This window comes from Saccopteryx leptura, chromosome 10 (assembly GCF_036850995.1).
Source record: "Saccopteryx leptura isolate mSacLep1 chromosome 10, mSacLep1_pri_phased_curated, whole genome shotgun sequence".
NCBI lineage: Eukaryota > Metazoa > Chordata > Mammalia > Chiroptera > Emballonuridae > Saccopteryx > Saccopteryx leptura.
The window spans coordinates 18,415,320-18,442,498 of NC_089512.1; the positions used below are offsets into that span (position 1 = coordinate 18,415,320).

At 46.2% G+C, this 27,179-nt stretch overlaps 1 protein-coding gene across 1 annotated transcript in view; it reads left to right on the forward strand.

Annotated features, from left to right (window-relative positions):
* GLB1 (galactosidase beta 1) overlaps positions 1 to 27,179 on the forward strand; it is an 89,365-nt gene that overhangs the window by 48,700 nt on the left and 13,486 nt on the right. Inside the window, exons 11-15 of the mRNA XM_066350945.1 lie at positions 9,476 to 9,550; positions 11,666 to 11,755; positions 16,057 to 16,170; positions 17,941 to 18,072; positions 20,818 to 21,069. Of these exons, the coding sequence (XP_066207042.1) occupies positions 9,476 to 9,550; positions 11,666 to 11,755; positions 16,057 to 16,170; positions 17,941 to 18,072; positions 20,818 to 21,069 (663 nt within the window). The remainder of the gene's footprint in view (positions 1 to 9,475; positions 9,551 to 11,665; positions 11,756 to 16,056; positions 16,171 to 17,940; positions 18,073 to 20,817; positions 21,070 to 27,179) is intronic.

Consider the following 27,179-nt stretch of genomic DNA (forward strand, 5'->3'; position numbering starts at 1 on the left):
CAGCTCACTTAGGAGTGAGAAGTCATTAGAGCAGGCTCAGATTCTGGGGTCAGCCGTGGACATGGAGGCTAAAGTCCAGTGAAGGTTGAGATTGAGCATGGAGAGCTGAGCGAGAAGGGCGGTGAGCGAAAGACAAACCCAGCGCATAATCAGGGACATAGCAGATGAACCCATGAAGGACGCAGTCTTCACAAATACATGTCATTCAATAGTTTGTAACGGATTATATATAGCTTAACCTCTAGGCATCTCCCCCCCCCCTTTTTTTTGATGTTTTAAGTTTGGAAGAGGGAAGTAGACTACTTTAAAAGTAGGCTCTCTTTCTTATGAGATTTTGTAGACAGTCAGTTAGCTAAGTGGTTTTCAACCTTCTTACACTTGGCGACCAGTGAAAACAGGAAAATTGCTTCGGGGACCACTAAGGCAGAAATCACCCTGAGCATAAGCAGATTCGACTAAGATCACTGAGTCTGTAATCTTCTTATAACATCAAGGTGGTTTGCCCTTTCTCAGACTGGCACAAAATTTCCGGCAAGCTGGCACCGGTCCGTGGACCGGTCATTGAAAAACACTGAGTTAACGGGTCTATTAAATGATATTCAAAATACTTGCTTGCAACAAGAGAAATAATGGGATCATAAATACCCCCTCTTATAGCTCTTCCTGCCTCTTTCCTTTACCAAAGACGTACAAAGTGGAATGGGTCTCTTCTTTAATCTTTGCCTCTTGTTTAATTAGTTGGGAGATGATGGACAATATCTTTCACTGACACGGACTCCCAGGGATAATTTCCCAGCAGGCTGCACAGGTCTGTTTTCAGTAGTGAGAGCTCCAGGTGGCCCCTTGCATATATGACTCTTCAATGCATGACAGAGCTCATGACATTTGCATTTTCTAAGGTGTTCTCTTTGGTGTGGGTAAACTCAACCAGACATGGTTAACACTTCGACCTCGAGGTTGAACCATAAGACTGTAGGACAGCACCCTTCCTCTACCCTACTAATCCTAAAAGGGGTAGTGGGGAGTTTATTTTTGTATGCCTTTGAATGAATTTAAGACCTACTTTTTAAGATTTCTTCATCAAAGATAAGAATCCAGTGGCTTTTTGGAGATGGGTTATTCTGCAGAAGTTAATCATGTAATTGTTGAGGACCTTGATGATTGGAGTGGATTTTGGGATTCCTTGAAGTGGTTATTGGGGCTGACCGTGGGAGCAGAGGGAAGGGCTGGGGATGTGAGAATGCCACAGTGATTTTCAATCCTTCAAAAGTTTAGTGAAGTTTGCAACTTGGTTCAAGACCAGTCTACAATGGCTGATTATCTTCTTGGTCTTCAGCTGGAATGATATTAGCTCAGTGTGCAGACACAAGCTGTCTCTTGCAATCATGGTGCTGGTGGAAACACAGTGTGGTATGTCTGATCATGAAGGGTAATAAAGTCAAGAGACTTAATGAATGTTAGTCTTTTAAAGCATCCTCTGCACCCTTGTGGCACTAGTCTTTGTATTTCCTACAGACTTGGCTTTTCTCATCTGTCTTCCAGAGTGATTTCTCTAAAGCACCGATCTGGTCAGGAAGCCTTTTACGACTTGGCCCCATTTTCCTCAAGCTTCATCTTCCAATTCCTCCCTTCTCTGTGACTCTGTGGCCTGAAATGAAGGTCCTTAAAATTCCCTGAGAGGGACAGTGCTGTTTCTAACTCTCGGCCTCTGCAGATGCTGTTCCCCTGAGCACACCTCAGTTACCTTCTCCACCGAGTCGTCTTTGTCTGTCTCTCTGCAATGAGTCACACTTTGTTTTCTGCCACCACCTTGTAGTGTAGAGATCTGGAATACACAACTTCTCCTAGTGAATTCATTAACTTGCTTACACCCCTGTCACGCTGTTAGAAGTTGTTTACATTGCCAGTACCAAGCAAAGGACCTGACACAAAGTACATATTTTTTTAATAAGACTTTGTTACATGAATGAACAAAAACATTACAGATAATCTTAGGGAAAGAAAAGTTTGTCACCATTGAAGCTATGGGCTTCCATTGGGAAAAGAGCAACTTCCCGTATTGAACTTGTTCAGCTAAGTAAGTAGGACAAGAAGAATGACCTTGGCCAGAGGCTCAGTTGATAGAACATCAGCCCAGTGTATGAGTGTCCTGGGTCTGATTCCCCATCAAGGCACACAGGAGAAGCAATCGTCTGCTTCGCCTCTCCTTTACCTTCCTTTTCTCTCCCTCTTCCCCTCCCACAAATAATAGGTCAATCGGTTTGAGCATGGCCCTGGGCACTGAGGATAGCTCCATTGGAATACATCAGCCTCAGGCACTAAAAAGAGCTCAGTACTCTAGCATCATCCCTAGATCAGGTTGCTGGGTGGATCTCAGTCAGGGTGCATGCAGGCGTCTGCCTCACTAATTCCTCTCCTTTCACCTAATTTTTTTTTTAAAGTAATATTTATGATTAGTCTGAAAATTATGGTTAAAGCACAAATCATAATGGAGAATAAAAGTTCTGAAGTATAGGGCCCTGGCCGGTTGGCTCAGCGGTAGAGCATCGGCCTGGCGTGCGGGGGACCCGGGTTCGATTCCCGGCCAGGGCACACAGGAGAAGCGCCCATTTGCTTCTCCACCCCCCTCCTTCTTCTCTGTCTCTCTCTTTCCCTCCCGCAGCCAAGGCTCCATTGGAGCAAAGATGGCCCGGGCGCTGGGGATGGCTCCTTGGCCTCTGCCCCAGGCGCTAGAGTGGCTCTGGTCACGGCAGAGCAACGCCCCAGAGGGGCAGAGCATCGCCCCCTGGTGGGCAGAGCATCGTCCCTGGTGGGCGTGCCGGGTGGATCCCGGTCGGGCGCATGCGGGAGTCTGTCTGACTGTCTCTCCCCATTTCCAGCTTCAGAAAGATACAAAAAAAAAAAAACAAAAAAAAAAAGTTCTGAAGTATAGTGTTTTCGTATATTTGTCTATTTCTTTTTTTTTTTTTTTTGTATTTTTCTGAAGTTGGAAACGAGGAGGCAGTCAGACAGACTTCCGCATGTGCCCAACCGGGATCCACCTGGCACCCCACCAGGGGGCAATGCTCTGCCCATCTGGGGCATCACTCTGTTACAACCAGAGCCATTCTAGCTCCTGAGGCAGAGGTCATAGAGCCATCCTCAGGCCAACTTTGCTCCAGTGGAGCCTTGGCTGCGGGAGGGGAAGAGAGAGACAGAGAGGAAGGAGAAGGGGAGGGGTGGAGAAGCAGATGGGCACTTCTCCTGTGTGTCCTGGCCAGGAATCGAACCCGGGACTCCTGCACGCCAGGCTGACGCTCTACCACTGAGCCAACCGGCCAGGACCTATTTGTCTATTTCTTTTCTGAAACATTAATTAATTGAATAGAAAGATTAGGTCTTTGCTACATGATAATCAATGAAAAACAACTAAAACTGTTAAAAAGAAAACGGAGATGGTTGTGGCAAATGAGATAGACAGAGGGAGACTTAATATTGATAAAATGAGTTCATGCCACTGATTTAAAAATCAAGATCCAAACAGATAATTGGGCAAAAAACATAAACAAGTATAGACCTTTGATGAAAACCTTGGTATACACTATACTAAGAATCATATAAAATGTTCATATCACTTGACCTGGTAACCCCTCACTTGGGGCTTTATTTTTTTTAAAAAAAATTAAGCAATAACTATGAAGTCCACTGCAGCATTATTTATATTATCAAAAACTAGAAATAATCCAATTCCTAATATTCAAAAGATGGTTATATAAATTCTGTCATATCCACTTGAATATAATATGCAATTAATCAGTGGTAGTCAACCTGGTCCCTACCGTCCACTAGCGGGAATTCCAGCTTTCATGGTGGGCAGTAGAAGAGCAACCAAAGTATAAATAAAAAGATAAATTTAACTATAGTAAGTTGTTTTATAAAGATTTATTCTGCCAAACTTAGCGAAAATCCGACATAAAGTACTTGGTAAGTAATTATTATTATATGCTTTCACTTGCTGTAACTCTGCTTTATAAATTTTATAAAGTAAAGTTACTTCCCTACTTTATAAATCACCATTACTGTGGAACCGGTGGGCGGTTAGAAAATTTTACTACTAACAGAGATACAAAAGTGGGCAGTAAGTATAAAAAGGTTGACTACCCCTGCAATAAATGAACTTACTGCTAACATTTGGTCATGCCAAAAGCGCTTTTAATAAGCGGTGATAGCAAATTAACAAAATTACCTCTTACCTTTATACTGTATGTGTATAAGGGGAGGGCCTGGGAGGGAAATTGGGAGAGAGAAGGTTTAGTGGCATGTTTTTAGAATGATGCGTTGAAATGAACAGAAGACACCTTCTGTTATTGTTACAACAATGAAGGAGGTAAGATGGAGCAATAGAAACAGAAGTAGATGTAGAGTCAAAACCCCGGCCCCGGGCCTGGCCTTCTTTATAATCTTGAGCAACTTCTTCAGTCTGACCTCTAAAAAAAGAAATACAATAGCTATGAGGGCTTTTGTGAGTAGTTGACAAAACTGTCATATAAGGGCCACATCAAAGTTAACTGCATGTAGGTTGGATAAAGATGTCTTTCTGCCAATGTGGAAAAAGAGATTGTAGTCCTAGTTATATTGGAATTCACTGTGACTGTAGGAGTTAGCCATGACAGGGTCACTACTTTGTACAGGTAAATAAGAACCTCAGAAAACAAATAATACTGCTTCCAGGTCCCCTGTGTGGATTTGTGTTTCCTGCTTTTATTGGCCAGCATGTGAGTGAAAGAGGAAGGGGTGGGCCCTGGCCGGTTGCTCAGCGGTAGAGCGTCGGCCTGGCGTACGGGGGACCCGGGTTCGATTCCCGGCCAGGGCACATAGGAGAAGCGCCCATTTGCTTCTCCACCCCCCCTCCTTCCTCTCTGTCTCCCTCTTCCCCTCCCACAGCCGAGGCTCCATTGGAGCAAAGATGGCCCGGGCGCTGGGGATGGCTCCTTGGCCTCTGCCCCAGGCGCTAGAGTGGCTCTGGTCGCAGCAGAGCGACGCCCAGAGGGGCAGAGCATCGCCCCCTGGTGGGCAGAGCGTCGCTCCTGGTGGGTGTGCCAGGTGGATCCCGGTTGGGCGCATGCGGGAGTCTGTCTGACTGTCTCTCCCCGTTTCCAGCTTCAGAAAAATACAAAAAAAAAAAAAAAAGAAAGAGGGAGGGGTGGACCCACTGCCAAAGAAGAAAGAGTGTGGTCTAGACTTCAGGGACAGCTGGGAAGAAAGATCTTAACATCTTGCTCTAAGATCAACAGTAATCTTGGCCCTGGCCAGTTGGCTCAGTGGTAGACTGTTGGCCTGGCGTGCAGAAGTCCCAGGTTCGATTCCCGGCCAGGGCACACAGGAGAAGCGCCCATCTGCTTCTCCACCCCTTCCCCTCTCCTTCCTCTCTCTCTCTTCCCCTCCCCCAGCCAAGGCTCCATTGGAGCAAAGTTGGCCCGGTTGCTGAGGATGGCTCCATGGCCTCTGCCTCAAGAGCTAGAATGGCTCTGGTTGCAACAGAGCGATGCCCCAGATGGGCAGAGCATCGCCCCCTGGTGGGCGTGCCGGGTGGATCCCGGTCGAGCGCATGCAGGAGTCTGTCTGACTTCCTCCCCATTTCCAACTTCAGAAAAAAACAAAAAAAAACCCAGTAACTCTTTGGCCTCACATTCAATATGAATCATGATGACCATTTTAATATGACCTTTTAAAAATGTCATAGAAATATAGCGTTATAGAATACTGTAAATGCAAAGGACTCTAAGTTCCAGATGGTTGACTGAGCACACATTAATCTCTTCTTCCTTTCAAAATGTTACTAAGTGATAAAAAGAAAATTTCTTTTTCATGAAGCCAATAAGACAGGTGCTGTCTATGCACGAGAGATTTTTAAAGATGTCTGGGAAACAGAAATAGGAGGAGGAGTGCTGACTGAAGAAGCGGGGTGAGGATGTCTAGGTCCCCAGTAAGCGTGGAAGGGGTTACAGGAGCAGAGACTAGATTGGCCTGGACAGCTGAGGTCCTGGAGGCGCAGGTATGACAAAGGACAGAAATGAAATGGAGCTGAAAATGGGAGGGCTAATTAAACTCTTTCTCCTGTCAGGTCCTTCCCACCTTTGAAATACTTTCTAATAGACTGCCCATCAGGGAAGCATCTTTCTGCCAATCAAAATAATCAGATTTTTTTTTCTTTAAAAAATAAATGCTCAGCCCCAAAGCAAAGATCCTACATTTTATATCTGACTACCTGTCAAATTGCTCTAAAAAAAGTGTTCCCCAATGCATAAGCTTTTTCCTCTTCACAGAGCAGAAAGGGCTAGAAAAGATGATTATGCAAATGTTGGTGCATTTATTTGCATCACCATTAAATATGAATGGACAACCTAGAATGGCCAGAGGTTTGAGAACATCTATAAAACCTGCAATGGGAAAGAAAAAGACCAGGATGAAGTAAACAGAAAATTAATCCTGAAGGCAACAGAGAAAGAGCTTAAGCAAAACAAAGCAAGCCCTCTCAAATTTATATTCCGTAAAGATTTGCGAAGATATTGAATCCATTAAATAGTAATGAGATGCTTTGGAAAAGGAGCAGTTAGGGAACAAGAAAGGGTTATTGGAAAATATAAATAATCCCCTAGAAATAGAACCAGAAGACAGAGATGGAAATTGGAAATGAGAGATGTAGAAGAACAATCTGGGATGTATAACTTACAGGAAAGAAAAAAATGGAGAAAAAGATAATATCAAAGACACAGTATAGAATTCTTTTCAAAACAGAAAAAGATACTTGAGTTACCAACATAATGAATGTAAAAAACATATGTATCCAAACATATTTTTGGAAAATGTTAAAACATAAAGAATAAAGCACCTATAAGCTTCTACAGAGAAAAGGCTGGTTACCTTCAAAAGAACAAGAATGAGCATACATAAGCCACACTGGATGATAAAAGACACAGAAGAATACCTTTAACATTTTAAGGAAAGATGATTTTCAACATAGAAGCTACTTCCTAAGATGCTCCAGTGTAATGATGTAGTCGTGAAACCCTAAAAACAGGAGCTAAAAGCCAGGACAGTAATGAAGAGGAGTCTCAGGATATCAAGTTGAGTGGAGAGTCAGTCCCTTGGAGCAAGGAAACTGAGGGTTCCACTAGGGAGTTTTCTAAGGGAGAAAAGGGGTGTTTAGAAAAACTTGATACCATCTTTGAAAACTTGGAGCAACCTAAAGAGGTGTTAACCTAAAGGCAGACAGGAAAAGAAGGAAGGCAATTAGAAACCTCCGGGAGGAAAATGAACACAAAAGTCTGAGTAAAACAGAATGTACCATCATAACACACACCACGTGGCTGTACAGAGAAAACTATGTATAGAGTTTTGTTTTTTTTTGTGTTTTTATTTTATTTATTCATTTTTAGAGAGGAGAGAGAGAGGGAGAGAGAGAGAGAGAGGAGAGAGAGACAGAGAGAGAGAGAGAAGGGGGGAGGAGCTGGAAGCATCAACTCCCATATGTGCCTTGACCAGGCAAGCCCAGGGTTTTGAACCAGCGACCTCAGCATTTCCAGGTCAATGCTTTATCCACTGCGCCACCACAGGTCAGGCTGTATAGAGTTTTAATAGTGTGATCACTATTAGTCGATTTTGAATTTAGAGTCAATATACAGATGAAGAGAAGACTCATGGCTGTAGGACGGATTGTTTTAACCTTGACAATGGGAAAGGATAGCTAATGGTTTGGAGTAGGGAGGAGAGCTCAGGGAAGGAAGCAAATAGCTTTGTCTTAAAAAAAAGTGTGGACACGAAGGATAATCTTAATTGAAGGAACTAAGAAATAAAGGTATAGGATGTTATTTAAATCTGCAAAGCTAACCAGTAGAGAAATTGAAACTGGTGATATAACCATGATTGCAAGAAAGGGATATCCGGAATAGTACAACTGAACTAAATTCTCATGTACTGGAGAAATCAATGATAGTAGTTGAAATGGATCAGACAAGAATAGCAGGTAAGTGTATTATTTAGAGACCAAAATAAGCAAAAATAGGTACAATTAAATGATTTTAAAATGGTTCCCGCTGAAGAATATAACTAAGAAAATAGTGAGTCAAGAGACTATTGCTTTTCCTTATACCAGTGTCGTGTCCTCTTCTTTTTAAAAATTACTTTTAGAAAGGGAAACAAGAAAGGGGTGAAGGAAGGAAGGAGGGAAGGAAGGAAGGAAGGAAGGAAGGAAGGAAGGAAGGAAGGAGAGAGAGGGGAGAAAGAAAGAGAGAGACAGAGAGAGAGAAAGAGAGAAAGGAAGAAAGAAAGAAAGAAAGAAAGAAAGAAAGAAAGAAAGAAAGAAAGAAAGAAAGAAAGAAAGAGATAGAGAGAAAGAAAGAAAGAAAGAAAGAAAGAAAGAAAGAAAGAAAGAAAGAAAGAAAGAGAGAGAGAGAGAGAAAGAAAGAAAGAAAGAAAGAAAGAGAAAGAAAGAGGGGAAGAAATCCTAAAAGGTCATAATGCAGTCTACTTGGAGATTCCAGATAGACAGACTTTTCTAAGACCTAAGAGTTACACCCATATCTTCTGATGTTAATATGTGTGTGTACACATATTTAATAGGGTTTTATTATTTCATTTTTAACTTTTTATTTAAAAATAATTTCAACTTACATAAAAGTTTTTTGTTTTTTTTTAAATTATTTTTATTTATTTATTCATTTGAGAGAGAGAGAGAGAGAGAGAAGGGGGGAGGAGCAGGAAGCAGCTTTGACTCCCATATGTGCCTTGACCGGGCAAGCCCAAGGCCTTGAACCGGCAACCTCAGCATTCCAGGTCGATGCTTTATCCACTGTGCCACCACAGGTCAGGCCCCATAAAAGTTTTAGGAATAAAAATTATTCAAAGAACATTTGTATATTCCTTACTCAGATTTACCATTTCATTCTATTTGAGCCAACATTTACCCTTAACCCCCTCCTGTGTTTTCTAAACCATTGAAGAGTTACACTCATCATGACCTGCACCATGAAGTACTTCCGTGTATGTTTCATAAGCATAGGTAGGAATGTGCTCTTATATAACCGTGACAATTTTAACATTAATGCAAAACCTTAATCTATCAAGAAGACTTAATGTAGAAATAATATTTTTCTACCCTGGGCTACCTCCCTTTAGCCTCTGTATCTTTTTCCTTGTCTTCCCCCCACTCCAGTCTTCTGCCGTCAGCTTCATTCTATTTGTTTTTGCCCTCTGTTTAGAAATCTTTAGTCTATAATTACTTAAATGATTCCTGGAGTTTAAAACAGAAACACACGTGGAAGTAAACACTTAACCAGATCCCGTCTTGGAAGGACGTCTTTTGTTCCTTCGTTTTTCCAAAGCATCGCTGGCACTGTTGTTACGGTCTCTGACCTTCCTTTTGAAAAATGAATTGTATAGATATGTTTCTGAGGGTTTAACGGCTGTTTTTCCTTTTCCCCCCTCTGGTTTATAGTTTGAAAAAGTACCAGAAGGTCCTATCCCTCCGTCCACACCAAAGTTTGCGTATGGAAAAGTGGCTCTGAGAAAGGTAAGAAAGTAAAACCAACAGAAACACTGAGAGTGAGGAAATGGAATTTAGTCGCCGGGAGTGAAAGTGTCATGCTGGGGAATCGGTTCGTTATTTTTCTGTGAATTTGTTTTCTCCGAGACCGATGGGGAAGATGATGTTTCTGGGGAAACGAGGAAATGGGAGGCGAGAGGGTGTGTATGCATGTTGACAGAGTGAGCAAACCAGGCCCGGGCAGGAGCAGGGAGGCGTTCCAGATCATCCCGGTCATTTTGGTTCAATTATCAGCTGTCCAAAGCCGTCCCAGGTGCCTTTGAAGGAATAACGTGCCACCCTGTGTGGCTGGTGAGGTTCTTTTTCATAATTCACCTTTATTTTAGGGGATTCTCAAAAGCCACAGGCATCTTGATCGGTCTTTGCCCTAAATTGTCCACTCCCATCTCAAAATCATGTCCTAATTTTTGTGGTCTGTAGGGTAAATGAGACATCAGAGGGGAAAGCTAGAATTCAATCAATAAGAGTTAAGGACATTTTATTCTAGGAAAAGAGAAAAAGTGACGTAAGCCAAAGTCAGTTTGTTTTGACCATCTCTGTCTTGAGGTTTTCCCCTTTTATCATCCCTAACTCCTACATGAGTGAACTCACAAGAAAAAGAAAAAGAAAAAAAAAAACCTGAACAGTTGCATGTTTCTTAAGAATCTTGATAGTCTAAAATAGCATCATAAGTTCTTATCTTTAAGCAAAATGCCAAACATGATTGTATGAGTTTTTTCCATTCATGAAGCCCTTTGATATTACGGTTGGTTGAGTTCTTGTAACTTTTTCCACCTAGTGTCAGATACGTGTGTTACATCCTACAAAGAATGTGGTAGGTCTGCCTGATAGGTATCTTTCTTCAGACTAATCAAGCTTTAATCAGACCTGTGAAAGGAGCATGTTCGACTTCTTCATTGCTCTTGCCACTTAACGAAAAGTTGGTTTGTGGGATTTAGAGCTGTGAGGAATTTTATTTTTACACAACAGAAAATAACTGAACGTGGCTAATGCAACATTACTAAAACAAACCTAGCTTAGCGTTGAAAGCGCGTTCTGTTTACTGTGAAAGAAAATCGTGTGAGCAGAAATGGCTTCTCCTTGTTAACTAAATACTTAGAATGTAAGAGAGCAAATCAGCATATAGCTGAATTAAATTTATATAGAACAAAGTGACAGAGGATGAAACCTTTCACCGTTGAGTTGAGTTGTCCAAGTGGGAAACGTCTGAGTAGCCGACTTGATAGAATTGGATTTGAGATTATTCCCACCCCCCTCGATGCTGCCCATCAGCAAGGTAACCATGGATCATGCTTATAAAATTCCTAACCGGTATCGTGGCGTGGAAAGTTCTGGGTTTGGAGTCCAACCTAACCGCAAATCCTGGTTCTGCCAATGCTCAAGGGAGCTTCTCTGAGTCCCTAACTTCGGGACAATAATGCCTCCCTCACTGGGTAGTTGGGAGGATTCGATGAGTTGTGTGTGTGTAAAGCTCTGTCTCCCTAGGAGTTTGCTAGGCAACCAGTGTTGGGTAGCTGTTGTCATTGTTACTGCACCAGAATAGGCATCCTGTGTTGGAAGAATTCACAATTATTCAGATTGAATATGTGTATTTGTTGGGCGGCTGCCGTGTGCCGGGCGTTGGGGGTAAGCACAGTACAGACCCAGCCCTTGCGGAGCGGACAGTCGGGCAAAGGGACACAGCTGGTGAACGAAGGAGGCGTGGAAGGTGTGCTGCAGACAGACTCAGAGGGTGCAGTCATGGTTACTTTGCTCGGAGGGTGTTGGGGAAGGCTTCAGAAGAGACGGCCTCCCGAGCCTCGGTTTTCATTTATTTTAAGAGCTTTTTCTATACGGGAGCTTGTATTTGCAAATAGGGATGTTTGAAACTCTTTTTAAGATTACCATCAGGTGTGTGCTGCATCAAAAGTTAAGAAAGTGCTAAGAGCCGAATAAAGGTGACTGGAGAACAGTCTGAACCATTTAGGTTTATTTAGGGGTTTGGTCCAACCCACTAACTTTAATGATTTACAAATGACATTCCCGACTCGGATGACCAGGGAGGGGTGACAGTGAGTGAACGCCGCTTTTGTGTCTTTTCAGTTAAAGACAGTGGAGGAATCTCTGAACATCCTGTGTCCCACGGGGCCTGTAAAAAGCCTGTATCCCTTGACATTTATCCAGGTGAAACAGGTAGGTCTTCAAAGGTAACGCTTTAGCTATTTTCTACTTGGCAGAAATGTGCTTTGTGCCCTGCCTTGCAGTGTCTGTTCTGAGCCCAGGGACCAAAACAGTAAGCAGAGACATCAGACCGCAAGGAACCTAGCGGTGGATTTCCAGGCTCTCTTTAGCTTTAAGTATATGGCACATTAGGCTGGCCTTTTCTGTATCTCCCCCGTTTCGTATTCTCACTCAAATAAGTTGTAGCCCACCGGATTTCAACATAATTGTGTGCAGGTTATAAATTAAGTGCATTTCTGATCGAATTACTCTTTCTTACTAGGTAACCAGTGGAAAACCGCTATTTGTTATACTCAAAAGCGACAATTTAATTTGTCCTTAGTTAGCTCAAAGGTTTAAGGACTATGTTCTTACTAGATTAGCTTCTTAGAGGTTACTTTGCCTGCTTTTGAAGAGAACAGAAAACAAGCACTGTGTGTGTGTGTGTCTCCAGGCATTGCCTCATCCTTAATTTAAAAGCTTTTCCGCCTGACCAGGCAGTGGCGCAGTGGGTAGAGCGTTGGACTGGGATGTGGAAGGACCCATGTTCGAGACCCCGGGGTTGCCAGCTTGAGCACAGGCTCATCTGGCTTGAGCAAAAGCTCACTAGCATGGACCCAAGGCCACTGGCTCAAGCGGGGGGGGAGGGGAGTTACTCAGTCTGCTGAAGGCCCGTGGTCATGGCACATATGAGAGAGCAATCAATGAACAATTATGGTGTCTCAACGAAAAACTGATGATTGATGCTTCTCATCTCTCTCTGTTCCTGCCTGTCTGTCCCTATCTATCCCTCTATCTGACTCTCTCTGTCCTTGTAAAAAATAAAAAAAATTAAAAGCTTTTCCAACTTTTTATTTTGGAAATTTTTAAATCTAAAAGAGATGCAAGAATAGTGCGACCAACAGCTAGCTCCCACCTAGATTCACCAAGTGTTCACAGCGGCTTCCCTTGCTTTATCTTTCTGTGGGTGTATGTCACCAAGCGCTGGTTTTGTTTTTCTCTTATAGTCTGAGTGAGTTGTCAACATCACGACACTTCACACCTAGGTATTACTGCATATATCTTTCAAGAAGAAGGACATTATCCTGCATGACCACGATATAATGATCACACTTAAGAAATTGGATCGCTTCTCGGCCAAGTGAAGAAAGTTGACATTGATGCAATCTAATTATCTAATATACATTCCAAAATCAAGTATCCCTGGTTATTCCAGTAATGTCTTTGATTGCCTAACTTTTTTCAATCCAGTTTTCGATCCCCGATCGTGCATTACATTTTATACTGTCTCTTTCGTCTTCTTGCATTGGAAACTGTTCCTAAGTCTTTTTCTTCTTCTTTCTCTAGTGACATCAACATTTCCAAAGCATTCAGACCATTTGTTTGGTAGACTACCTGCCCCTCACTGATTAGATTCAGTAGAACATTTTTGGCACAAACACAACAGAGGTGATTTGTCTTCAGGGCGCCCATGAGGTCAACTTGTCCGTTTGGTACCATGTTAAGTCCGAGCACCCGGTTAGGAACTCAGCCCCATTTTTTTTTTTTTTTTGTATTTTTCTGAAGCTGGAAACGGGGAGAGACAGTCAGACAGACTCCCGCATGCACCCGACTGGGATCCACCCGGCACGCCCACCAGGGGCGACGCTCTGCCAACCAGGGGACGATGCTCTGCCCCTCCGGGGTATTGCTCTGCAGTGACCAGAGCCACTCTAGCGCCTGGGGCAGAGGCCAAGGAGCCATCCCCAGCGCCCGGGCCATCTTTGCTCCAATGGAGCCTTGGCTGCGGGAGGGGAAGAGAGAGACAGAGAGGAAGGAGGGGGGGGTGGAGAAGCAAATGGGCGCTTCTCCTATGTGCCCTGGCCAGGAATCGAACCCGGGTCCCCCGCACGCCAGGCCGACGCTCTACTGCTGAGCCAACCGGCCAGGGCCAGCCCCATTTCTGGAGTGGGTCCTCCTTTCTGACTTTCTGTAGCGATTGCCTTCTGGAAGGTGTCTGAACAAAGTGATAGAATAATAGCATGTCTAATCTTCATTTAATGCATTTTGCCTCCAATGACTATTTTTACATGTGTAACGTTTTACAAGTGACTATACACTTGTAAAATTTTACAAGAACCTTCTATTCCAACAACTCTGATTGATGTGAGATCGATAAAATGCATAATTAAGCTCCCCACCCCATACTTTTTCATCACCGTCGGGGAGAGTTCTTCCTCTGATTCTAGCACGCACTGGCTGTCTGTGCATGTCTTCACTAGAAAGTAGAGCACGCCTGTTCTACCTGGCAGGGCCGTGGAGCACATCAGAGAAGACCTGGTCACTAGAGCTGCTGGAGCCTAGGAGTGAATTCCAGGTTAACGTGTAGACACTTACAGTCTCTGTTCTTTCTCAGGACCCTTCCGCTTTCTGATCGTTGACCGGGGCGCTGCTCACGGATTGGGTGGGACTCCCTGACTGAGCCCTGGCTCTTTCGGGTCTAGGGCAAGCCCACAAAATGTTGAATTCCAGTGAAACCCGTGGGAGAGCGCAGCTGCAGGGAGTGGGGTGCAGCCCTGGCACACCTCCTACCGCCCCCCAACTTCAGAAGCTTCAGCTCCACCTTTTCAGGGACCATCAGAGTTTCCACTCCCCTCTCGGAAGCTTTGGCAGTTTTCCTCAGCCTCTGAGTTCACACCTGCCATTTTGGTTATTTTCAAAAAACAAAACAAAAGACAGCTGGATACAGACTCGGCGGAGGGGAGAGAGGCATCCTGGACTTGAAGGTTCGGTGACGGCACCAAAGGCACTTCTTGAGTTCGGGCCTCTCCTGCAACACAGGAACACGCGTTAACAATGTTTTTTTTTTGTTTGTTTGTTTTTTGAAGCTGGAAACGGGTAGAGACAGTCAGACAGACTCCCGCATGCGCCCCACCGGGATCCACCTGGCACGCCCACCAGGGGCAATGCTCTGCCCCTCCGGGGCGTCGCTCTGCCACAACCAGAGCCACTCTAGCGCCTGGGGCAGAGGCCAAGGAGCCATCCCCAGCGCCCGGGCCATCTTTGCTCCAATGGAGCCTTGCTGCGGGAGGGGAAGAGAGAGACAGAGAGGAAGGGGGGGTGGAGAAGCAAATGGGCGCTTCTCCTATGTGCCCTGGCCGGGAATCGAACCCGGGTCCCCCACACGCCAGGCCGACGCTCTACCGCTGAGCCAACCGGCCAGGGCCAGAGTTAACAATGTTTCTCAGCTCTTCCAGGTCACCTTTCCACTTGCCTGAGGTGCACCGCCTCGCTTTCCAGGCCCTAGAGACAAGGAGCTTTTTCTCTGGTCCCTGCAGGATTTTGGTCTGCATTCTTTTCACTGACCCAGGACTTGGTCCGGCTTACCCTGGCTAATGTCCACAGCAGGAGGGTCACTCCCCGAGGCGGTGGGCGCTGTGGCTGCCCAGGGCTGCCTGACTGGGGCCTCTGCCTGTTTGGGGCCTCTGTTCGGAGCAGGGATTCCAGTGCCGAAAGTGTTTTCTGACTTAGCAGCAGGTTACGCCCCTCCCTGTCACTGTCTCCGTTTCCCCCACTCCTCCACTCTCAACAGTTTCCGATTGACTCTTGTTTTGTATGTTAGAGCCTGACTGAGGCCAAGAGCCAGGAGTCTTGTTTCACTGAACATCCTTGGCTTTATCGTTGGTTGTCATTTTTTTGTTTCTTTGTTTTGTTTTGTGTTTTTGAGGTAACATACATAACCATGTATGTGATAGGATGCCCCTTAGTGATTCGGGGCAAATCACTGAACACGTCCCAGAGTCGCATTTTCTCATGTTGGGAAGGGATGTTTTAAACAGTTCTCTTTTATTTATTTTTTAATTATTTTTATTTATTCATTTTAGAGAAGACAGAGAGAGAGAGTTAGAGAGAGAGAGAGAAGGGGGGGGAGGAGCAGGAAGCATCAACTCCCCTATGTGCCTTGACCAGGCAAGGCCAGGGTTTTGAACCGGCGACCTCAGCGTTCCAGGTCGACGCTTGATCCACTGCGCCACCACAGGCCAGGCCGGGAAGGGATGTTTGATGAAACGCTCTTCAGGGATCTTTGACGTTCCCTGGTGTGATAGTCACTCTGGGAGCTACAAAGTGAAGCCAGTCCCCTTCTTTCAGACTGAACTTCTCCCAGAGGCTGGGGAAGCATTTCATCCCTTAAGGTTTTAGAAGCGTCACTGTCATGCAGATCGAGGGTGACCACATTCTGGTAAAACAAACAGCAAAAGCGATGAATTGTTGTTCTTTCATCCTTTCCTAACCAGTATTTTGGGTTTGTGCTGTACCGAACGACACTTCCTGAAGACTGCAGCGACCCAACCCCCCTCTCTTCACCGCTTCGTGGAGTCCACGACCGGGCCTATGTCTCTGTGGATGGGGTAAGGATCGTCCCTGAACTGTGTGTATCTGCCCCAGGGGGGGGATGTGGGTCTGCACTCGGTGACACAGCGTTCAAGTCCTTCGCCCACCTCTCCAGATGCAGGCTCTGCCCCCTCCTCTTGTTGTCCCTTAGCTGTACCCCTTACTAGCTGACATGGCCTCCTCCACGTTCCGTCTGCCCGGAACCACCCCCCGGACCCATCTTAGCCTGGACGGCCATGCTCAAGGCCCCGCCTTCTCCAACACCTTCCTGGTCTCCCCAATCCAAGGCCATCCTCTCTGACTGACCACCACATGTCACCCAATGTCTTCTTTGCCTCCTGGAAGACAGGGTCCGTTTTGTACATGCCAGAGTGGTGACTCATTGATGAGAAATTATATTCCGGAGGATTGTTCATGATAATTCTAGCTCAAACCCACGGAGAACGTAGTTTCATAACGAAGTAAAGGTACCTGTTGGGATTTCCCTTTGTCTCCCTGAAATGTTCATGTGAAAGAAAGAACACAGGAAAAGTTGTTCGGAAATTTTACATGAAAATATTACCATTTCATTGTCATCACCAGCTTCCTTTTCAGTGGGAGCAAGTTTCTAAGCCATGATGTGGATACTGATGGCGACTGTCTCTTGGATTTCAGTTCGGGGGTCCTGTTAATGAATTACGATCAGCAGCAATTTTTTTTTTAAATTTTTTTTTAAGTTTTATTTATTCATTTTAGAGAGGAGAGAGAGAGACAGAGAGGGAGAGAGAGAGGAGAGAGAGACAGAGAAGGAGAAGGTGGGGAGGAGCTGGAAGCATCAACTCCCATATGTGCCTTGACCAGGCAAGCCCAGGGTTTCGAACCAGCGACCTCAGCATTTCCAGGTCGACGCTTTATCTACTGCACCACCACAGGTCAGGCAGCAGCAATTTTTTTTTTAATCTCATCTTTTTAACTATTAGGAATACGTTGCTGCTAAAATGCCTGCTGTTCTCGTTCATTCCATTATATAATGTTGGTGGTTCGTGCATCATATCGGGCATTTTGAGGTGACTCTGCTCCACCTAACTCTCTGATTTTTATCTCGTTTATCTGATTCCATCTCTGCTCACCATGTTGTTCAGAAGCCACTTTTTTTGTGACTGCCTTCTGTGCTAGAACACGAAGAGGTTCCCGTGACACGAAGCCTGCCCTGGGATTTTCGGGCTTCCATTCCCTGTCTATTAAAACGAGACACAAAACAAACCATTGCAGAGCAGAGGAAACCAGAGGCGGATTAAGGTCGGTTGAGGCCCCGGGTGCAGAAGAAAATATTGGGCCCCTTAAAAAAGAGAGAGAGAGAGAGAGACAGGGAAAATAAAAATACATGTTAACCATGTTTTTAAATAAATAAAAAATATGCTGTACTATTCATGTTAAAATTGCACATAGGAAACCAAACTTGGTGTCATTAAGAAAAAGGTGTCAAGTTGGGGTTTTGCGGGGCCCTTCCGAAGTCGGGGCCCAGGGTGCGTGCCCGGTGCGCCCGCCGTGCAATCCGCCTCTGGAGGAAACCAGTCTAGACCTTGCCATGCACAGAGCAGCGTCTAGCGACTTTCTCGTGTAGAGAGCGGCGATCGGAGGAAGCTGTCCCCCTGCCTGGTGACTTGAATTAAGGGGCCATCGAAGCATTTCCTCCCCAGTCTGGTGCCGCTTCAAGGCAGGAAAATGAGTGCCGGATTCACTGAGCCAGCTGCCTCTCGGCTGGCCTTGTCACCTTAGGTAATTCTCACTTGGCATTGAACCCACAGGTCCCCCAGGGAATCCTTGACCGAGACTTCGAGGTCACTCTGAACATCACCGGGAGAGCTGGGGCCACTCTGGACCTTCTGGTGGAGAACATGGGACGCGTGAACTATGGCCAATTTATCAATGATCGTAAGGTAGGACCAGCCTCGCTGTTCGAAGGTTGGCAGCACTGTGCCCGAGCCGTCCCAGAAAGCTGTTGTCATTCTGTTTAAAAACGCTCATGTACACATTCTTTCCCTCCAACCCTGTTACCATAGGAGCAGTTCTTAAAAGCACACACACTTTGTGACATCTGACGAGCGAACCTACCCTGATTTGTTATGCAACCTGGAAGGTGGCTCTTTTGAAGACCCGTTTTCCTCTGCCGGGGATGAGAAAGTTGAGCTTTGCAGACAGAGCGCTTCCCTTGTGTCTGAGCTCAGTCACCCAGTAGAAAGAGAACAGAAGAGGGAAACCCCTCCACTGGGCCTTTCCTTTGCTTATAAAACCCACCTTGCCCTCAGAAGGCACTCACTCCCGTGCCAACAAGGCCAGCTTGGCATTCGGTCTGCTGTTTTCTGGGTATGGTCAATCCCCGACAAACTGGCACCGTACAAAGCCTCAGTGCACTGCTCACTTCTGTCGGTTACTCTTTGCCCAGGAGTCTAATCCAAATATGTTTTTCTCGCACATATTATTAGAGCCTTACTCAACAGACATTTGTTTAGTGCAGGGGTCCCCAAACTACGGCCCACGGGCCATATGCAGCCCCCTGAGGCCATTTATCCGGCCCCCGCTGCACTTCCGGAAGGGGCACCTCTTTCATTGGTGGTCAGTGACAGGAGCATAGTTCCCATTGAAATACTGGTCAGCTTGTTGATTTAAATTTACTTGTTCTTTATTTTAAATATTGTATTTGTTCCCATTTTGTTTTCTTACTTTAAAATAAGATATGTGCAGTGTGCATAAGGATTTGTTCATAGTTTTTTTATAGTCTGGCCCTCCAATGGTCTGAGGGACAGTGAACTGGCCCCCTGTGTAAAAAGTTTGGGGACCCCTGGTTTAGTGCATACTCTGTGCACGGTGCTCCATGACGTGCTTCGGGGGATGCAGAGATGTTGAGATCACTCCCTGGCCACCTCACCTTCTGCTGGAGGAGAGAAGGCCTGCACTGGAGTATGGCACCTCCCGGTGCAGGGCGGGACGGGGGCTGGGGCTGTGTCCTGACCCTCTGCGTGGCAGCCCAGAGGGAAGGCGAGTACAGCCTCAGGGAGCGGCCATCCTGCCTGGCTTTCACCGGCCACGCTGACTGATGGAGGGAATGGGACGCTTGTGTAGTCTCTGGATCTCCAGTTCCCAGCAAAGAGCCTGGCACACGGCTACCTGGTTAATGTTTATTGAATCACTATATGGGCAGTTGAGACATGCTCTTGAGGGATGCCCTGAGATAAAATTGGGATTTCAGGAGGAATGGAGGTGTTCTCCCACAAAGAAGGCCAAGAAGGGGAAGTTAGAGGAGCCGTGAGCAGAGGCTTGGATGGCGGTGGCCAGTGCCGTGGACACCTGCCCTTTCAGGGCAAACAGAGCCATTTCAGAATACACATCTGACAGTTCACCACCATCGTCACTGCCCCCGATAGGCCTTCACAGACCCAGTGTCCCCTTAGCCGCGGTATGCACTTTCCACAGTTTCAGTTACCCACAGTCAGCCATGGTCTGAACCTATTACATGGACAGTTCCAGAAACCATTCTAGTTTTAAACTGCATGCTGTTCTAGTTAGTGGGATGAAATCTCGGGCCATCCCGCTCCGTCCTGCTTGGAAGCTGCGTCATCTCCCTGTCCAGCATCTCCACTGTACGCCCTACGGCAGGGGTGTCCCCAAACTTTTTACACAGGGGCCAGTTCACTGTCCCTCAGACTGTTGGAGGGCCGCCACATACAGTGCTCCTCTCACTGACCACCAGTGAAAGAGGTATCCCTTCCAGAAGTGCGGCAGGGGGCCGAATAAATGGCTTTAGGGGGCCGCATGCGGCCCATGGGCCGTAGTTTGGGGATGCCTGCTATGGCTTGTCTCTTAGTCACTCAGTGGCCATCTCAGTTACCAAATCAACTGTTGCTGTATCACAGTGCTTGTGTTCAGTAGCCCTCGTGTTACATAACAGTGGCCCCAAAGCACAAGAGCAGTGATGCTGACGATTTGAATATGCCAAAGAAAAGCTATAAAGCGCTTCCTTTAAGTGGAAAGGTATGTGTGTGTAGGACAAAGCACAGTATAGATGGGGTTTGGTACTACCCTCAGTTTCAGGCATCCACCGGGGGTCTCGGAACAAATGCCCCACAGGGAAGGGGGAGACTACTGTGTCCAAGAATTCTCGTATGTATTATCTCGTCCAGTCCTCACAGCAGGCGAACGGACTCAGGTGTGTTCGTCCTTGTGAGTGCGCTCAGGAGCTCAAGGGCAAGACTTGCTTGCTCTGGGTCACATGTCGTGGGCAGAGTCTGTCCCCTCCCTCCGCGTGCAGTGAGCTGAATGTCCTTTTGCAATCTTCAGATTCCTTCTTCTCTCCCGTCCCAGCAATGGCTCTGGAGGCTCGAGGTTAAACGCTCCAGCGGCTCGGCCCCCTCACTGGGAGGCAGGACTCTGGGCCTTCCCTGGGGACAGCCCAGCCTGCGAAGGAAAGAGAAAGCTGTGGTTTGGGAATCGCACTGCTCCCCGGGGAGATGTGACTCTTCCTAGGGCAGATCTGCGCCACTTGGATGGACACGCTGTTTGAGTTCCGTTTCTGTTGGTGTTTCCTGTCCCAGGTTGCTTCTCCCAGGAATCCAAGGCCGGAACGCAGAGGCGCTTAAAGCCTTTTCCTTCCCGCCCCAGCTCATTGCCCTGTTTCTCCTTTGCAGGGTCTGATCTCTAACCTGACCCTCAACTCCAGTGTCCTCACGGACTGGACGATCTTCCCGCTGGACATTGAGGACGCGGTGCGCCACCTGGAGGGCTGGCATGGCGATGACAGGAGCTGCCGCGGCGAAGCCTGCGCCCACAGCCCATCGAACTACACACTCCCGACCTTTTACGTGGGGAACTTCTCCATTCCCACTGGCATCCCAGACTTGCCCCAGGACACCTTCATCCAGTTTCCTGGATGGACCAAGGTACATGTCTTCCTAGAAAGTCTTTGAACTCAGGCCTCGAACACCTGGTTTTGAGTGTTTGAGAAAGAATCAAAAAGAGCTGCTACTTAAATGCCACGTGACAGTTTGGGGAGTGGAAGATGTCGTGCGCTAGGTTACCCGTCCCTCGGAAGGGGGGCCGTGGTAGATCTTCAGGGATTCAGTGGCCAGCTTGGAGGTGGCACCATCTAAACCATTTTCATTGCCTGACAACTTCCTTAGTGAAGGACAGCTTTTCTGCTCCCTCTAAGAAAACATATAGCCCCTTTAAATACTGATTTTGAGGGCTACTTTCTCTTTATAATGAGGGAAATCTGGCCCAGGCAATGGGATGAATTTGTGGGAGAGCCTGTTTTCCTTTCATCCGAGCCTAACTTCATATTGCCATAACACCCCGCCTTCACACAGCCTCATGCCCGGGGCACCCCCTTTGTCTACTCTTGGCCATTTTACAGCGTGATCTCTCTCCATGGTTCTTTGAAGACATGTGCTTAGAGGGGGAAATGGTGAGTGTGAGGAAGGACGCAAATATATGAAACACAGAGAAAAGGGAGTGTAGTTCAAAGAAGAAGCTAGAAAGTGGGTGGGGACCAGATTAGAATAGACCAATTAAATCACATTATTAAAGTTTTGTCTTTGTGATAAGCCTCTCTGGCTGCAGTCTGCAGAATGGGTTGAGTGAGCATATGTGTGAATTCAGGGAAACTGTCTAGGAGGTTGGATCATAGTCTCCTGGAGAGACTGGGATGGTGGTAGTCAAGGTGGAGATGACATCAACTATTTGAGAAATGTTTGAAATGAAGTCAATAAGCCGTAATGATGGATTGGATAGGAGAGTTTCAAGAGAAGGACCTATCCCAGATGACTCTTAGGTTCCAGACTTGCAACTAGACAGATGGGTACCATTGACTGAAAGAAGAAATTTCAGAAGAGGACTTGGGTTGGGGCAGCGAGGTCATGAGTTTGGAATTGGACATATTGAGCTTGAGAAGCCTTTGAGAACAGCTCTGAGAAGATACTGGAGGAGGGCTGTTGGATTTAAGGGTTGGGAGTTCAGAGGAGGGGTCTGGGATGGAAGTGTAATGTACATACAAGATCATTTGCATATGGGTGGTCATTGAAGATACGGGATAGATGAGGTCCTCTACAAAGAGAGGCTACAGAAGGAGAAGAGAGGATCTGAGGCTGATCTTTGAAAGACACAAACATGACAGAGAGTGAGGAGAAGAGACCAAAGAAGTAAGAGAAAAACCGCACGGCATTTCCGCTACTGAGAGGACGAGTGAAATGAAGACGGAAACATTTCTGATGGATTTAGCAACAAGGAAGTCCCTGGGACCCTCGGTGAGGGCTATGCCGGTGGACTGAAGCATCTGCAAACCAAGTCGCTTGCTCTTGAGAAGTGAAGGGTAAGGGAGTGAACACATGGACATAACTGGATACTTGGATGTAAACATTCTTTTTGAAAAGTTTGACGCTGAAAAAGAAACAACATCTTCCTAGCTAGAAGAGAACAGGGCAAAAGAGGCACATGGAGTGTGTTCAATAAATGCCTTGTTGTATTTTTTGCTTTTTAAGTATTTATGGAAATATATTTTCATTATTGTTGGAATACCTTCTGATATCTCCTATTATCTCTTCTTTGAGCCATAGGTTATTTAGAGGTGTGTTGTTTTATTTTCACATATTTGTAGGAGATTTTTAGCATATTTTATTTTTATTAATTTCTCATTTAATTCCTCTGTGGAAGTTCTAGAAGAAGGAGAAAAATCTTTATGACCCTAGGTTAGGCAAAGACTTCTTAGATTTGAGACTTAAAGCATGATCCTTAAAGAGGAAAATTAATAAATCAGATAGCATTGAAATTTAGAATGTTTTCTCTTCAAAAGAAACCAATAAGAAAATAAAATTCCAAGCTATAGACCAAGAGAAAATATTTTCAAATCATATTTTTAACAAAGGACTTGTATCTAGAATAGGAAGACAAAAAAAAAATGGGCAAAGGACTGGAATAGACATTTCAGCAAAGAAGGTATACAAATGGCTTGTAAGTACATGAAAAGATGCTTAACAGTCAACAACATTTATCTTTAGGGAATTGCAAGTCAAAATCACAATGAAATACTACTTCACACCCACTAGAACAGTGGTTCTCAACCTTTCTAATGCCGTGACCCTGCAATACAGTTCCTCATGTTGCGGTGACCCCAAACCAAAAAATAATTTTGGTGGCTACTTCATAACTGTAATTTTGCCACAGTTATGATTTGGAATGTAAATACCTGATATGTATTATGTATTTTCCGATGGCTTTAGGCGACCCCGCTGGGGTCGCGACCCACAGGTTGAGAACCACTGCACTAGAATGACTATAATAATAAAAGACGGACAATCACAAATGTTGGCAAGGATTATGGAGAAACGAGAACCCTCTGACATTGCTGTGGGAATGTAAAAAGGTACAAACCCTCTGAAACACAATCTGACAGTTTCCTCCAGTGTTGGACTTAGAATTACCACTGGATTCGACAACGCCACTCCTTAGTATATTGTCGAGAGAAATGAAAACATGTCCACCCAAAGACCTAAGTGTCCATATTCACAGCAGCATTATTTGTAATAACCCCAAACCAAAAATAATTCAAATGTTCCTCAACTAATGAATGAATGAATGGATAAGTAAAATGTAGTGTATGCATACAATGGAATGGTATTCCACTGTAAAAAGCAAAAAGACTACTGATACATGCTACATCGTGGATAAATCTGAAAAACATTACGCTAAGTAAAATAAGCTAGACACAAAAGACCACATATTATATGAGTCCATTTCTATGAAATATTCAGAAGAGGGCAAATCTGTAGAGACAAAATGTAGACTGATGGTTGCCAGGGACTGATGGTATGAATGGAGAATGACTGCGTAGGTGTGGAGTGTGTTTGGGGGGTGATGGAATGTTCCAAAGTTAAATTATAGTGACGGTTCCATAATCTTCTTAAATTTATTGAGACCTGTTTTATGACCCAGCATATGGTATATCTTGGTGAGCACAGCTCTGGAATTTTAAGCTCTGATATCCGCTCTCTGGCCACATGTTTCTATGCCCCAAGCTCTCATGCCTCCCAAGCCTGCTCATGGATCTCACGGATGACCGGAAGCTTCCTGCCATTATGTCTGCAGTTCCTTCCTAGCCAGCCCAGATATCACCACTATTCTTTTTTTAAGAGCCGTCAATCCACTGACCCCCTCGCCCTTCTCCTCTGTCTGCTCGTTCGTCCTCCATCTTGAGTGGGTCTCCCATTGGCCTGTGCTCGTTCACCAGTAATTGACGAGTGCTGGGGGCCTCTCCCCGGTGCACTTAGCAGGGCCATGATCCTCTCCCTGTCTCCAGCCCCTGGAGGACCTCAGCTTCCCCAGGAGACCCCGTTCTGTCCTTTCCCCCTTCCTCAGCTGGCCTCTCTAACCTTCACCATTCTCCTTAGGTCACCTTGTTCTTCCTGCCACGTCCTCCGGCTGAGGACTCACCCTTCGTGACTGCTATCAGGTGTGACTCCTTTGTTCCCTCAGCTTCCTGTCAGGCTTATCTCTGTGCCTCCACCCTCACTTCCTGCCCAGTGGCCCCTAAGAGGAAGTCTGAGCTCTGAATCCCCTCCCCACCTTCTTCCTCAGGCCAAGATATCTGTTCTCATACTTCTTTCTCCTGCATTTGTCAACCTTTCCATCGTGTCTACCAAGTCCTGTGTCACAGCCAAGAAGTGATACCTGGGGTGGTTGTCTAGGAGCTAAAAGCAGAGGATAACCTCCTGGAGGTTCCCACTCTCGCTGCAGGCTCGTTCTTGTTCCCTTGCTTTCTCTCCCCCCCCCCTCCTTCCTTCCCCCACCCCCATCACCTTCTTGGTGTTCTGCTATGTCTTAGACTTCCCTTATTCATGCTTTTTCATTCCCTCACTCTGCCCACCGGGCCATCACATATTCATATGTCAAGACTGGCATCACTCCTCAATGAAACCTTCCTAGACCCTCGGTCCCAGAAAGGATTGGCCCCGCCTCCTCTGAGCCTCTCTGTGCCCCGCCTGGGCTCAGCACCATGACTCCTCATCGCACTCAGGTCGACACGTCGGTTTCGGCCAATGGGGCATATGCTTCATGAGGGGAAATTATTTTTTTTTTAATAATTTTTTTTCTTTTTTTTTTGAAATAACAGCTGTTTTTTGTTTTTTGTTTTGTTTTTGGTTTTTTTTGTTTGTTTGTTTTGTTTTGTTTTTTACAGAGGCAGAGATAGACAGGGACAGACAGACAGGAACGGAGAGAGATGAGAAGCATCAATCATCAGTTTCTCGTTGCGCGTTGCGACTTCTTAGTTGTTCATTGATTGCTTTGTCTAATGTGCCTTGACCGCGGGCCTTCAACAGACCGAGTAACCCCCTGCTGGAGCCAGCGACCTTGGGTCCAAGCTGGTGAGCTCTTTGCTCAAGCCAGATGAGCCCGCGCTCAAGCTGGCGACCTCGGGGTCTCGATCCTGGGTCCTTCCGCATCCTAGTCCGACGCTCTATCCACTGCGCCACCACCTGGTCAGGTTGAGGGGAAATTATTAAAGCACCGAGTTTATTCCCCATCCTATCCTCCTCCTGGGCCGGGGTGCTCTGCCCACGCTCTCAGGTGAACAGGTGCACGAATGCCCATGCTGCTGACCCCTGGGAAGACAGCGACTGGGAGTGGTGAGGGGCTTTGCTGGGCGCTATGGATTCAAGGCCAAGGCAGAGGAGAAGATGCCAACACAAATCATTGCTCACCAAGTGCTGTTAGCCTAGTGCCCGAGAGAAAGGACTTTCCAGAGGTGCAAAGCAGAAAGAGAACAGACCTGTTATCAGGACGCTCAGAAGTGCCGGGTGGCTCAAACAGAGCTTGACGCAGACCTGAGGGATGGAACGCCCCTCGTCAGAATCAGAGGGAGGTTTGTCAGGGAAGGAATTTCAGGTAGTAGAAGCAAGGGTGGACATGTGAGAGCAAGGGATGTTTTGGAGGTCAGAGGGGGTTCACCTTGGCCAGGTCATAAAGCCGTCACACCCAAGAGTTAAAGACCCAGGCATCTGCACATCTCTGCAGAGACACTATCTCCATAATCATCAGGAGTGGCATATGTGGTAGGATGTTGTATCATTATCTCCAGTTGGCAGATGGGCAGATAGAGGCTCAGAGGGCTGGGTATCTCCTATGAGGAGGCAGGGACGTAGGTGGGGGAATGGCTCCCTGAGCCCCAGGCCCATCTGACTGGAAGGCCCAGTGAAAAGGCAGAAAGGCAGGCAGCACTGAAGATGGCCACGGAGGCCAATGAGGAGCTTGTGCTAATGATGTAGGCAGGGCTCTTGACTTATCTCATCAGTCTGATGAGCGGTCTGCACCTTCATGCTTGAAAAGTATATATCCACACAATGTCTGTGAGTGTGCCAGAGGGTTCAGAACCCCGAAAGGACATCGAATCCATACGTCCACGTAAGGACTGGTCCATATATGGTCACACCAGCATTATCCAAAATTGCCAAAAGGTGGAAAAACCCAAATGTCCATCAACTGATGAATGAATAGACAACATGTAGCATGTGTCTGTAATGGACTATCATTCAGCAGTAAAAAGAAGGAAGTACTAATACATGGTAGGACATGGATGAACTTTGAACACATGATAAAGGAAAGAAGCCAGTCAGAAACCATTCATCTGGTTTTGATTCCATTTATGTGAAATGTCCCAGAACTGGCAAATCTGTGGACACAGGAAGATTAGTGGTTGCCTAGAGCAGGGAGAGGGGAGAAGGGGAGTGTTGGGGTGGGGCATGGGGAATCACTGTTAAAAGGGTGCAGGAGGCCCTGGCTTTTGCTCAGCGTAAAGGCGGGCCTGCATGTGGGGAGGTGGGTTCATCCCGGCCATGGCACAAAGAGAAGCACCATTTGCTCTCACCCCCACCCATCCTTTCTCTCTGTCTCTCATCTTCCCCTTCCGCAGCCCGAGGCTCCATTGGAAGCAAAGATGGCGCCGGGCGCTGGGGATGGCTCCTTGGCCTCTGCCCCAGGCACTAGAGTGGCTCTGGTCGCG